This window comes from Oncorhynchus nerka, linkage group LG17, assembly GCF_034236695.1.
Source record: "Oncorhynchus nerka isolate Pitt River linkage group LG17, Oner_Uvic_2.0, whole genome shotgun sequence".
Taxonomy (NCBI): Eukaryota; Metazoa; Chordata; class Actinopteri; order Salmoniformes; family Salmonidae; genus Oncorhynchus; species Oncorhynchus nerka.
In genome coordinates, this window is record NC_088412.1 from 44654927 (window position 1) to 44669251 (window position 14325).

Here is a 14325-nt window from a genome sequence, read left to right on the forward strand (position 1 = left end):
CCAACACCATAACACCTTCTCCTCCATGCTTCACAGTGGGAACCACACATGCGGAGATCATCCGTTCACCTACTCTGCATCTCACAAAGACACAGCGATTGGAACCAAAAATCTCACATTTGTACTCATCAGACAAAAGGACCGATTTCCACCTGTCAAATGTCCATTGCTCTTGTTTCTTGGCCCAAGCAAGTCTCTTCTTATTATTGGTGTCCTTTAGTAGTGGTTTCTTTGCATCAATTTCAACAATGAAGGCCTGATTCATACAGTCTCCTCTGAACAGTTGATGTTGAGATGTGTCTGTTACTTGAACTCTGTGAAGCATTTATTTGGGCTGCAATCTGAGGTGCAGTTTATTGACGATTTCTGAGGCTGCATCCTCTGCAGCAGAAGTAACTCTGGTTCTTCCTTTCCTGTGGCGGTCCTCATGATAGCCAGTTTCATCATAGTGCTTGATGGTTTTTGCGACTTCACTTGAAGAAACTTTCAAAGTTCTTGACATTTTCCGTATTGACTGACCGTCATGTCATAATGTAATGATGGACTGTCATTTCTCTTTGCTTATTTGAGCTGCTCTTGCCATAATATGGACTTGGTATCTTACCAAATAGGGACATTTTCTGTATACCAACCCTACCTTGTCACCACACAACTGATTGGCTCAAACACATTAAGAAGGAAAGAAATTCCACAAATTAACTATTAACAAGGCACACCTGTTAATTGAAATGCATTCCAGGTGACTACCTCATGAAGTTGGTTGAGAGAATACCAAGAGTGTGCAAAGCTGTCATCAAGGCAAAGGGTGGCTACTTTGAAGAATCTCAAATGTAAAATATATTTGGATTTGTTTAACACTTTTTTGGTTACAACATTCCATATGTGTTATTTCATAGTTTTGATGTCTTCACTATTATTCTACAATGTAGAAAATAGTCAAAATAAAGAAAACCCTTGAATGAGTAGGTGGGTGTGTGTGTGAGTATGAATGTGTATGGCTTAAGTTACACGCCCTATCTGTTGCTACACAACATTGCGCACTCACAATGATAATCCCTTCTCGCAGACAGTCTCTATGTAGGGTTTGCTTGGTTTCCTACTTGTCTAGTGAAATGTCAATGCAAATACCCTGGAAACAAACATTCTGGCCTAAAACCTGTTCAATCCTGCCTACAGGGACACAGAAGCGTAGGGAAACCAGTCTTTATATCCGTACTGATAATACCATTCCATCCACTGAGCACTGATACATGCTGTCTCTCTCTGTTGGCAGATTCTTTCATTTAGTTTCTGTTGCCATTCCGAACACTTATTTTGAAAGTTGCCAAATTTCAGTCGAATACTTTGTTGTTCCCAACTCCCACCTCAACTGCTTTTAGATGTGTAGAGAGCACAGTGAGTGGGTGTTCTTTTTTTTTAGTCCTTGCTACTCTGGGAGAAGCAGCATTACCTTTCCTATTACAGACGGTCATAAATGCAGATCGTGGCTGTTGTTTTTATCACACTTGATCATATGTTTTCTCATGAGAGATGAATACTACCTTCAAATAGATACTTGATCATCAAATGTTTCGTCCTTTGCAATAGCCAGTGTGCTCCTCTAGAAAAACCAGGCAGGCTGGTGTGTGTGTGTGTGTGTGGGTGCGTGTGTCTGGGTGGGTGGGTGTATGTGTGGCCCAGCATGATGTGTGTAATAGTAATAGCCAATGTGGTATGACCAACATGATGATGTGTGTGTTTCCATTGCAGATGAGAATGAAAAGTTTGCCCCTCCTATAATCGGCATGCCTGGACAGTTCCCTGTGTACCTCAGGCTTCCGTACCGTAGGGATTACTACTTCTGCTTCCGACAGGATGCTCGCCAAGCTGAATTCCTCTCCATCCTCTCCGACTGCATCCGCCACCAGAACCAAGGTAACTAACCAGCCAGAACGAACGGTTACCATGGTAGCAGGTTCGCCACACCAGCACTGAAGCAAAGATGCATAGGCATAACTTTTAATAACATTTTCATGTAGGGTCTCCTGAGGGAGGAGAGCAAACACAAGGCCCAGTCAGAACTAAGGCCAGGGCTGTGCTCCAATTCTCCACCATTCACTCTGAAGTGTGCAGTCACTTACCCCCCCCCCCTCTCTTGTGTGTATGGGACATAGTGGAAACTCCCTCTAGCCCATGTTTTCAACATGTTTTGTTATTGCACACTTTGTGGAGACAAGTAGGCAATTGGAACACAGCCCAGTTCTGACTTCCTTGTTAAGACAGAGAAGCATCACACATTTCTTCCCACTCCTGTCTTCTCTCTACCTTTTTCTCTCTCTACTTTTCTCTCTCTACCTTTCTCTCTCTCTCTCTCTACCTTTCTCTCGCTCTCTACCTTTCTCTACCTTTCTCTCGCTCTCTAACTTTCTCTCTCTACCTTTCTCTCTCTCCTTCTCTCAGACTTCCTAAAGAAGAAGACAGTTGAGGTGCAGGCCTTCCTCAAAGCAGTCCACCTCTACAGACAGGAGAAGGGCAGCTATGACTCCTGGAAAATGCTGATTGGCAGTGACGTCAGGGTAGGTTACTGGTTCTGCTTCTATGCTTAAAACCCCCATCCCCTGTTAGTTGATGGCAGTATAATTGGGCAATTGTGTGGTCACGGAGCATTTGTGATACCAGGAAGTTAAGTTAGAGGTGCAGGAAACAACCCCTATTACTGCAAGGAGGCCGCCACTGTCCTACTGCACTCGCACACCTCCGCATTCACTTATTTGTGTGTGTGTGTCTGTTCTCACACCTCTCTCATCATAGCTTAGTACTGCGTTGAATGTTTTCAACGCCAAGTGTAGAGATGTTGCTCCCAGAGAGTTTTGCTCTGTAGTTTCACCATGTGTTTGCAGTATTACTCACCTGCATGTTTTTCAGGGGTAAATCAATCTGCACGTTGTCATATGATTTGGATGTTTGATATGCATGGTTCGTAAGATTTGTACAAATACATTGTATGTTTGTGTTTGTGTGTGTGTACAGGTACTGGCCAACCTGGTTATGGAGGAGCTGTTGCCCTCTTTGGAGAAGGACATGCTGCCTCATCTAAAAGCCAGGAAGACAGAGAGGAAGAGAGTGTGGTTCGCTGTGAGTCACGCTACCAATACTAAAGTATGATGATAATGATGCGTGTGTTTGTTTCCTTAAACCCTAACCCCTCTCTATTCTGCACCACAGACCGTAGAAGCGGCCTATATCCTGGTGCAGGAGTGTCTATTTGAGGGTATGTCTGCTCTGAAGGAGGAGTGTAGGAAGGCAGCTCACCAGCAGGAGGTGCTGATACGCTCTGATATGGACCAGATCCTCAACTCCAGAACCTACCTGGAAGGAAAACTACGAGGTACCGACTAACCCTGGAGAGAGAATCAATCCAAAATCTGCCCCCATAGTATACTTGTATACGGTTAGGTGTTAATTTAGAAATCAGCAAGAGAGTTAGGGCTATGCAGCTCTGTCACTACAAGACAAACAGGCTGTACAAATGCAATCCGTTACTTAATTTGTCACATGATACTGTTTTACATGAATAGATCCATATGAGCGTGAACATGGCAGGTTAACTACATGTATTTGTGTGTACGTGTGTGTGTGTGTGTGTGTGTAACTATTGTCGTGTCTTAGGCTATGCCGGATTAAGTCATATGACATGCTATTCTATAAAATAATTTCTCTGTAGTTAATATTACCTGATTGAGCTAATCATGTAAATGTAATTAACCAGAGAGGCTCACAAGTTGAATCAGCAATACAAAATTGTGTTTAATTATTTATTTACTAAATACCTAACTAATCACACAGAATTACACATAATGACATCATACCTTGATTACAAATGACGTCATAAAGGAAAATGTCCCTAGCGGGCGGAACAGATATGACAGCTTGTTACACAAAAGAAAAGGGTCTGAGTTTGAGTGAAAGAGCGGGAAGACTGAGGAACAAAGGGAAGAAGCTGTGCTATCGTAAATACAGTATCTTATGTATTCTAAATGACCGCCCATTTGGAAAAGGAAAATGCAATAAATATTTATTCTGAGCTGCGCTTCAGTAGGTTAGTGGTAGATGGAAGGCCGTGTTGCCCAACAGAGTCCTTTGAAGAATGTCTCTGTTTGTCAATTGGATACGTTGTAGTAACGTCGTTGGGTGATAGACGGGATACTCTGTCTGTTCCTTCCTAACCCTCGTTTGCATCTGCTGGTGCTAACTCAACGGCTAGGAGGTATCACTTCTGTAGTGAATAAGAGTTCAAAGTTCATACCATTCGCAACCAAAGCTCACGCTGATTTTGACTTCGTTCTGTAGTTATTATCTGAACCATTCTGACATCAGACCGCCGTCCTCACATCCTCTGAACAGGAGGTTATATTGTCGTTAAGGGCTTATATAGGAAGGGAGAGGAGGGCGTGTTTGAAAAGGGGGAAAGAGGTAATTATGACTGTCATAAACCTACCCCCCCCCCCCAGGCCAACGTCATGACACTATACTTGTGGGGACCAAAAGCCCCCACAAGAATAGTGAACAAACAAAAAATTGGACTAACTGGGGACATTTTGTTAGTCCCCACAAGGTCAAATGCTATTTCTAGAGGGTATAAGGTCAAGGTTAGAATTAGTGTTAGGGTTAGCATTAGGTTTAGTGATAGGAGCTAGGGTTAGTTTTAGGATTAGGAGCTAGGGTTAGGTTTAGGGTTAACGTTAGGTTTTCGGATTAAGGTTAGGGGTTAGGGAAAATAGGATTTTGAATGGGACTGAATTGTGTCCCCCGCAAAGGTTAGTTATACAAGACTGTGCGCACATGTTCGTGCATGTGTGCTTGCGTTTGCGTACGTGTGAGATTGTGTGTGTATGATTTTAGGGGGCTGGGTAGACCTGTTGGAGATCCAGCAGGGCTTAGGTCAGGGTGTGGTATTGGGGCGTTGGTGTACATTATTCTTTTGTTCTGTTCAGTGTTGTTGACACTGATACCTAGCTAACTCCCTGGGAGAGTGAATGTCTCTGTGGGGGACAGTAAATGCCACCCAGCAGATTTGATGACTGTACACTAGACTTTATACAATATTCGTGCCCAGGCAGTTTACACACAAGCCCAATACCCTCCGTTCAACGAGTTACAATTATCCATTTTAGTCAGCAGCACTTAAGATAGATAACGTGTTTTATATTCATTAGATGCTGTTTTTATTTCATTAATGGAACAGGAGCACTATAGATTAAATCAAGAGAGAGCTTAAACTATGATTCAATGTACAGTACTGTATCTTGTTCTATTGACCAAGCCCTAGCTTCTGGTCTGATGCATGAATCTATGAATGTATCTGTCCTCCTGTAGCAGGTTTATCAGAGCAGCTAATGAATGTATCTGTCCTCCTGTAGCAGGTTTATCAGAGCAGCTAATGAATGTATCTGTCCTCCTGTAGCCAGTTTATCAGAGCGGCTAATTAATGTATCTGTCCTACTGTAGCTAGTGTATTGGAGTCAGCAGAGAAGTTCTGTTCGGAGAGCGTGCAGCCCTACCTGGCCTCCGTACTGGAGGAGCTGATGGGACCAATCAGCTCAGGGTTCCAGGAAGCACGGCTCCTGAGTGACAGCCAGATGGACCAACTGTGTCAGGACTTCCAGGAGGGCGGGGTTACCAATGAACTCAAGCAGGTGCAAATTTCCTCTCCTCGTCTTCTCACAAACAGTCCTGTCTGAGCTATCATTTACTTCAACTATTGACCCCCACTTTGTTGATCCCGCTTGGTCTTTCTTCTCACCTTTTCCCTCTCTCCCTCACCCCTTTTTCCTCTTTCTCATCTATTCCCTTTTTATAAAACTTCATCACCCTCTCTCTCCTTCCTCTCATCCCCCCTCTTCCTCTCTGCCTCTCTCCAGGCCCTAGCTAAACTGAGTAGGCCCAATCTGTTGAGTTGTTACCAGAGGATCAACTCTCTCCACGACCAGCTGCACGACCTGCAGGAACGCTTTGGCTTCTCCAACATCAGCAGCCTGGTCCACAGCACCCAGATAGACCTACAGCAGGTAAACATTACACACACACACACTAAGTGACTAACTAAGATTTCCCACACTTTAATACTCATCAGACAGTCTCAGTTGTTGTGAATCTGACAGACAGTGTTGACCTGTTGGTGGTGATGAAAAATAATAGCTACAGAACCAGTCAAAAGTTTGGACACACCAACTCATTCAAGGGTTGTTATATATTTTTACTATTTTCTGCATTGTAGAATAATCATCAAAAACTGTGAAATATGAAACAAACACATATGGAATCATGTAGTGACCAAAAAAAAAACAAATGATTTGTTAAACAAATCAAAATATATCTTATATTTGAGATTCTTCAAAGTAGCCACCCTTTGCCTTGATGACAGATTTGCACACTCTTAACATTCTCTCAACCAGCTTCATGAGGTATGTACATACCCCAACCAGAAGCCATGGATTACAGGCAACATCCGCACTGAGCTAAAGGCTAGAGCTGCCACTTTCAAGGAGCAGGACTCTAACCCGGAAGCTTATAAGAAATCCTGCTATTCCCTCCGACGAACCATCAAGCAGGCAATGCGTCAATATAGGACTAAGATCGAATGGTACTGCACCGTCTCTGACGCTCGTCGGATGTAGCAGGGTTTGCAAACCATTACAGACTACAAAGGGAAGCATAGCCGGGATCTGCCCAGTGACATGAGTCTACCAGACGAGCTAAACTTATTCTATGTTCACTTCAAGGCAAATAACACTGAAACGTGCATGAGAGCACCAGCTGTTCCCGGAAGACTGTGCGATCACGCTCTCCGCAGCCGATGTGAGTAAGACCTTTAAACAGGTCAACCTTCACAAGGCTGCAGGACCAGGCGAATTACCAGGACGTGTACTGCGAGCATGCGCTGACCAACTGCGAGCATGCGCTGTGCCCAAGAACACTAAGGTAACCTGCCTAAATGACTACCGACCCTTAGCACTGAAGTGCTTTGAAAGGCTGGTCATGGCTCACATCAACACCATTATCCCAGAAACCCTAGACCCACTCCAACTTTGCATACCACCCCAACAGATGCACAGATAATGCAATCTCTATTGTACTGAACACTGCCCTTTCCCACATGGACAAAAGGAACACCTATGTGAGAATGCTATTCATTGACTACAGCTCAGCATTCAACACCATAGTGCCATCAAAGCTCATCAATAAGCTAAGGACCTTGGGACTAAACACCTCCATCTGCAACTGGATCCTGGACTTCCTGACGGGCCGCCCCCAGGTAGTAAGGGTAGGTAACAACACATCCGTCACGCTGATCCTCAACACAGGGGCCCCTCAGGGGTGCGTGCTCAGTCCCCTCCTGTACTCCCTGTTCACTCATGACTGCATGGCCAGGCACGACTCCAACACCATCATTAAGTTTTCCAATGACACAACAATTGTAGGCCTGATCACCGACAACGACGAGACACCCTATAGGGAGGAGGTCAGAGACCTGGCCGTGTGGTGCCAGGACAACAACCACTCCCTCAACATGATCAAGACAAAGGAGAGGATTGTGGAGTACAGGATAAAGAGGACCGAGCATGCCCCCATTCTCATCAACGCGGCTGCAGTGGAGCATGTTGAGAGCTTCGAGTTCCTTGGTGTCCACATCACCAACAAACTAACATGGTCCAAGCACACCAAGACAGTCGTGAACAGGGCATGACAAAACATATTCCCCCTAAGGAGACTGAAAAGATTTGGCATGAGTGCTCAGATCCTCAAAAGGTTCTACAGCTGCACTATCGAGAGCATGCTGACTGGTTGCATCACTGCCTGGTATGGCAACTGTTCTGCCTCCGACCGCAAGGCACTACAGAGGGTAGTGCGAACAGCCCAGTACATCACTGGGGCTAAGCTTCCTGCCATCCAGGACCTCTATACCAGGTGGTGTCAGAGGAAGGCCCTGAAAATTGGCAAAGACTCCAGCCACCCTATTCATAGACTGTTCTCTCTGCTACCGCATGGCAAGCGGTACCGGTCGAGGTCCAAGAGGCTTCTAAACAGCTTCTAGCCCCAAGCCATAAGACTCCTGAACATCTAATCAAATCTAATCTATTTGCATTTCCCCACCCACTTTTAAACCACTGCTACTCTCTGTTGTTATCATCTATGCATATTCACTTTAATAATTCTACCTACAGTTGAAGTCGGAAGTTTACCTACAGCTTAGCCAAATACATTTAAACTCAGTTTTTCACAATTGCTGACATTTAATCCCAGTAAAAATTCCCTGTCTTAGGTCAGTTAGGATCACCACTTTATTTTAAGAATGTGAAATGTCAGAGTAATAGTAGAGAGAATGATTTATTTCAGCTTTTATTTCTTTCATCACATTCTCAGTGGAACGTTTCGGGTTGCCTTCCATAAGCTTCCCACAATAAGTTGGATGAATTTTGGCTCATTCTTCCTGACAGGGCTGGTGTAACCAAGTCAGGTTTGTAGGCCTCCTTGATCGCACACACTTTTTCAGTTCTGCCCACAAATTTTCTATAGAATTGAGGTCAGGGCTTTGTGATGACCACTCCAATACCTTGACTTTGTTGTCCTTAAGCCATTTTGCCACAACTTTGGAAGTATGCTTGGGGTCATTGTCCATTTGGAAGACCCATTTGTGACCAAGCTTTAATTTCCTGACTGATGTCTTGAGATGTTGCTTCAATACATCTACATAATTTTCCTTCGTCATGAAGCCATCTATTTTATGAAGTGCACCAGTCCCTCCTGCAGCAAAGCACCCCCACAACATGATGCTGCCACCCCCGTGCTCCACGGTTGGGATGGTGTTCTTCGGCTTGCAAGTCTCCCCCTTTTTCTTCCAAACACAAATCAAATCAAATCAAATGTATTTATATAGCCCTTCGTACATCAGCTGATATCTCAAAGTGCTGTTCAGAAACCCAGCCTAAAACCCCAAACAGCAAGCAATGCAGGTGGAGAAGCACGGTGGATAGGAAAAACTAGGAAGAAAGGCCAAAACCTAGGAAGAAACCTAGAGAGGAACCAGGCTATGTGGGGTGGCCAGTCCTCTTCTGGCTGTGCCGGGTGGAGATTATAACAGAACATGGCCAAGATGTTCAAATGTTCATAAATGACCAGCATGGTCGTATAATAATAATAATAATAAGGCAGAACAGTTGAAACTGGAGCAGCAGCACGGTCAGGTGGACTGGGGACAACAAGGAGTCATCATGTCAGGTAGTCCTGGGGCATGGTCCTAGGGCTCAGGTCCTCAGAGAGAGAGAAAGAAAGAGAGAATTAGAGAGAGCATATGTGGGGTGGCCAGTCCTCTTCTGGCTGTGCTGGGTGGAGATTATAACAGAACATGGCCAAGATGTTAAAATGTTCATAAATGACCAGCATGGTCGAATAATAATAAGGCAGAACAGTTCAAACTGGAGCAGCAGCACGGCCAGGTGGACTGGGGACAGCAAGGAGTCATCATGTCAGGTAGTCCTGGGGCATGGTCCTAGGGCTCAGGTCAGTTGAAACTGGAGCAGCAGCACGGCCAGGTGGACTGGGGACAGCAAGGAGTCATCATGTCAGGTAGTCCTGGGGCATGGTCCTAGGGCTCAGGTCCTCCGAGAGAGAGAAGGAGAGAATTAGAGAACGCACACTTAGATTCACACAGGACACCGAATAGGACAGGAGAAGTACTCCAGATATAACAAACTGTGGCTTCTTCCTTGCTGAGCAGCCTTTCAGGTTATGTCGACATAGGACTCGTTTTACTGTGGATATAGATACTTTTGTACCTGTTTCCTCCAGCATCTTCACAAGGTCCCTTGCTGTTGTTCTGGGATTGATTTGCACTTTTCTCACCAAAGTACGTTCATCTCTAGGAGACAGAATGCATCTCCTTCCTGAGTGGTATGATGACTGCGTGGTCCCAAGCTGCTTATACTTGCGTACTATTGTTTGTACAGATGAACGTGGTACCTTCAGGTGTTTGGAAATTGCTCCCAAGGTTGAACCAGACTTGTGAAGGTCTTGGCTGATTTATTTTGATTATTGCATGATGCCAAGCAAAGAGGCACTGAGTTTGAAGGTAGGCCTTTAAATACATCCACAGGTACACCTCCAATTGACTCACATTATGTAAGTTAGCCAATCAGAAGCTTCTAAAGCCATGACATAATTTCGGGAATTTTCTAAGCTGTTTAAAGGCACAGCCAACTTAGTGTATGTAAACTTCTGACCCACTGGAATTGTGATACAGTAAATTATAAGTGAAATAATCTGTCTGTAAACAATTGTTGGAAAAAGTATTTGTGTCTTGCACAAAGTAGATGTCCAAACCAACTTGCCAAAACTTTAGTTTGTTAAGGATACGGCCCTTTTTTTCAATTTTTGCCTAAAATGACATACCCAATTCAAACTGCTCAGGGCCAGAGGCAAGGATATGTGTATTTCTGGTACCATTTGAAAGGAAACACTTTGAACTTTGTGGAAATGTGAAAGGAATGTAGGAGAATATAAAATAATAGATCTGGTAAAAGATAATACAAAGAAAATACCAACTATTCTTTAAAAAAATGTATTATTCCAGCCCAGGTGCAATTTAGATTTGTCCACTAGATGGCAGCAGTGTATGTGCAAAGTTTTAGACTGATCCAATGAACCATTACATTTCTGTTAAAAATGCTTTATCAAGACTTCTCAAATGTGCCTAATGTGTTTATTAATAACTTTTCATGTTCAGGATTATGCACTCAAACAATAGCATCGTATTCTATCACTGTAATAGCTACTGTAAATTGGATAGTGTAGTTAGATTAACAAGAATGTAAGCTTTCTGCCAATATCAGTTATGTGTATGTCCTGGGAAATGTTCTTGTTTCTTACAACCTCATGCTAATTGCATTAGCCTACGTTAGCTCAACCGTCCCGTGGAAGCGACACCGAACTAGGAAGAAGATAACAAGACATTTGTGGAGATGTTGAAAAACGAGTTTTAATGACTCCAACCTAAGTGTATGTAAAAAAAAATGTTTAAGTGGCTGTCCCGGCCAAGTCTCTCATCGAAGGCATTGAGTTCCTCCAATGTAAGCATTGGCAGTGTAGGTTCTGGACGTACATATTACCTCAACTAATCGGTGCCCTCGCACATTGACTCTGTACCGGTACCCCCCATGTATATAGTCTCACTATTGTTATTTTACTGCTGCTCTTTATTTACCTGTTACTTTTATTTCTTTTTCTTATCCATATTTTTTTTAACTGCATTGTTGGTTAGGGGCTCGTAAGTAAGCGTTTCACTGTAAGGTCGACACCTGTTGTATTTGGCGCATTTATTCAGCACATAGGGGCGGCAGGTAGCCAAGTGGTTAGAGTGTTGGGTAAAAATCTGTCGTTCTACCCCTGAACAAGGCAGGTAACCCACTGTTAGGCCGTCATTGTATGTAAGAATTTGTTCTTAACTGACTTGCCTAGTTAAATTTTAATTAAAAAAAAAACTTTTTTTTAAATGTGACGAATAAAATTGGATAATTTCATAGTTTTGATGTTTTCACTACATTCTACATTCAAAAAACTGAGTAGATGGGTCCAAACTTTTGACTAGTACTGTATGCACAGTGTGTCATTGATTGACGAGCTCCCGGTTAATTCCTCCATGTCCTGTGTTCAGCTGGTGGAGAACGCAGCGTACACCTTTCATCTGCTGCTCTACAAGGACATAGAGGACAACCCAGGCAACGCGTGCTCTGCCATGGAGAAGTCCAGGCACAGGGTGCTCAAGGTACGCTGCTTATTCATTATTACACATCTGTGTATAAAGTACAGTTACTTCACAGGCAATACAGAGGAACTCACTGAGACGAGCACTGATCAAAATGAATGTTTATATGCTGATTAAACTCTATGTGTTGCAGCAATATGACTATGACAGCAGTACGGTGAGGAAAAGGATCTTTCGTGAGGCCTTGGTGGGGATCACTCTCCCTCACATCAAGAAGACCCTGGCCCCCACTTACAAAACAGTGAGTCAATACACACACACTTTACCCTTTAACCGAACACTAGAACAAATACACATAACCTGGCCCCCACCTTGTAGCAACTTACAATATAAAAACGGCCAATTATGTAATAACAGTTAATAATGTAGTAAATTTTGCATTTATAATGTAATAAATGTTGATAATGTAATAGATTGCCAATTATGTAATAACAGTTAATAATGTAGTAAATTTTGCATTTATAATGTAATAAATGTTGATAATGTAATAGATTGCCAATAATGTAATAACAGTTAATAATGTAGTAAATTTTGCATTTATAATGTAATAAATGTTGATAATGTAATAGATTGCCAATAATGTAATAAATATACTCAATGCGTAACATAATAGTTTTTCACATAATGTAATAATTCAATTATTATTATTACATTCTGCGTTGATTATAAACTGGTTAAAAAAAAAGGTGATCAATAGTGTAATAGCTCACTAACGTCAACCCCCTTAAGGCAGTGGTCACCAAACCTTTCTGAGCCAAGATCACTCTACCGCTCAGAATTGGTTAAAAACTATTTAAAAACAGTTCTGTAGCAATGAGGTTTGTGCAGTAGGCTATAGTCCCACTACATTATGAATGGATATTGGCTAAGCTTGAATTGCCCTGGCAATGTTGTTCTTCTCAGACCATTTCAATAAATATATTTAAAAACTTCAGGTATATGATCACCCTGTTAATAGATCCTATTTTGTTGTATTAGTTGTGAGACACAGTTGAGTGATCATAAATTTAAGCATATCATTCGCTTTCATTATTTTTACTGGAGTGACGGTGCCTGCATCTGATGGTCAGTCTCCGCCGGAGGGAGAGCATCAGGGGGTCCGCCTCTGCTTCGAACACACCGACTGTGCCATTGCGTTTTGGTACACCAGAAGTACATTCATTTCCAATGGAAACGCTGCGTTTGCCTTTCAGCATTTCGTTGCAGAGCCAGTTGCCGTGCGTTCGGTGTGATGCATACGTTCGATTTATCGAACATATGCATCAAATTGTATGCGTAGACTTGACAGAAAGTAGAAACATGTGAACGTTGAATTTTTGTTGCACACATATACAGTAAAAAAAAGTGAAATGCAATAACAAATAGCCAAGACAGCAGAGAGTAGTCTCTTTTCAACAATGAGACAAACGTTGAGGAGGTAGTCTTGATTGCGCTGTTGGGCCGGGACCAGCCCCGTCGATGCGCAGGTCTATGTGGGTCCAGAGATGGTTGAAGTTCTGAAAGCAAAGTTCCACCATCTCATCCAAGAGCTTCGACTATTTGGAGAGGAATTTCGAAGTTACTTTCGTCTGGACCGAAGCCAGTTCGATCATCTGCTCCAGATGGTTGGAGCCTGGATCACCCAGATGGACCCCAACTACCGGGAGTCCATCAGCCCAGTTGAAAGCCTGGAGATTTGTCTCCGGTAAGCTCAATTCTAGTGAATTTTTTTAGTCTTTGATACCATAATTGATTGATATTAGATATATTTTATGTGCAACCTAGCTAGCTAAAGGGCTCTCTAGTTAATAGCCCCTGTGTGACATCAGATGTACTTCATTGATGTACTTCAGAATGTTCATTAGGACTATAACTTTTCCCAAATTTGTTTTAAAATATTTTTTTTAATGATGCAATGTTACCAAATGAAAAGAAAGTTGGGGTGCCTTCTGCCTTGATGAAGGTAGGCTAGTCTTCTCCAGGACCACTTGTTGTTCAAGACATTTACAGTCATTCATGACATTCTTATTGGAATCACATACACTCTTAGAAAAAAGGGTTCCTATAAAGTGTCCTTCTGCTTTCCCCATAGGATAACCATTTCTGGTTCCAGGTAGAACCCTCTGGGGAGAAGTTTATACATGGAACCGAATTGGGTTCTACCTGGAACCAAAAAGGGCACTACTGTACCTGGAACCAAAAAGGGTTCCTCAAAGGGTTCTCATAGAGAACCCTTTTAAGTTCTAGATAGCACCTTTTCTTTCTAAGAGTAGAGTTGGCCTGGGCTACAGTTTATTGATACAGTCATAGACTGAATTGTACTGTTTCAAGGCATTGTTAATGAGGGTTGATGATATAATTGACAATATAATTAGTAGAGCATAATAAACTAATGAGGTAGGTACACTACTGGTCAAAAGTTTTAAAACACCTGCACAGATGATTCAGTTAGGTAAAGGAAGCAAACTAGCAATGTCGAAACTGACTACCTATCCTGTGCATCCTTATTAATACATATACAGTACCAATCAAAAGATTGAACACCT

At 42.8% G+C, this 14325-nt stretch overlaps 2 protein-coding genes across 2 annotated transcripts in view; both read left to right on the forward strand.

Annotated features, from left to right (window-relative positions):
* LOC115145306 (influenza virus NS1A-binding protein homolog A-like) overlaps positions 1–14325 on the forward strand; it is a 120740-nt gene that overhangs the window by 83638 nt on the left and 22777 nt on the right. The window lies entirely within an intron of this gene.
* Positions 1–14325, forward strand: part of LOC115145307 (protein Niban 1-like) — a 46610-nt gene that overhangs the window by 22170 nt on the left and 10115 nt on the right. Inside the window, exons 5-12 of the mRNA XM_029686780.2 lie at positions 1750–1914; positions 2440–2555; positions 3010–3114; positions 3205–3367; positions 5488–5675; positions 5901–6047; positions 11690–11800; positions 11934–12041. Coding sequence (XP_029542640.1) covers positions 1750–1914; positions 2440–2555; positions 3010–3114; positions 3205–3367; positions 5488–5675; positions 5901–6047; positions 11690–11800; positions 11934–12041 — 1103 coding nt within the window. The remainder of the gene's footprint in view (positions 1–1749; positions 1915–2439; positions 2556–3009; positions 3115–3204; positions 3368–5487; positions 5676–5900; positions 6048–11689; positions 11801–11933; positions 12042–14325) is intronic.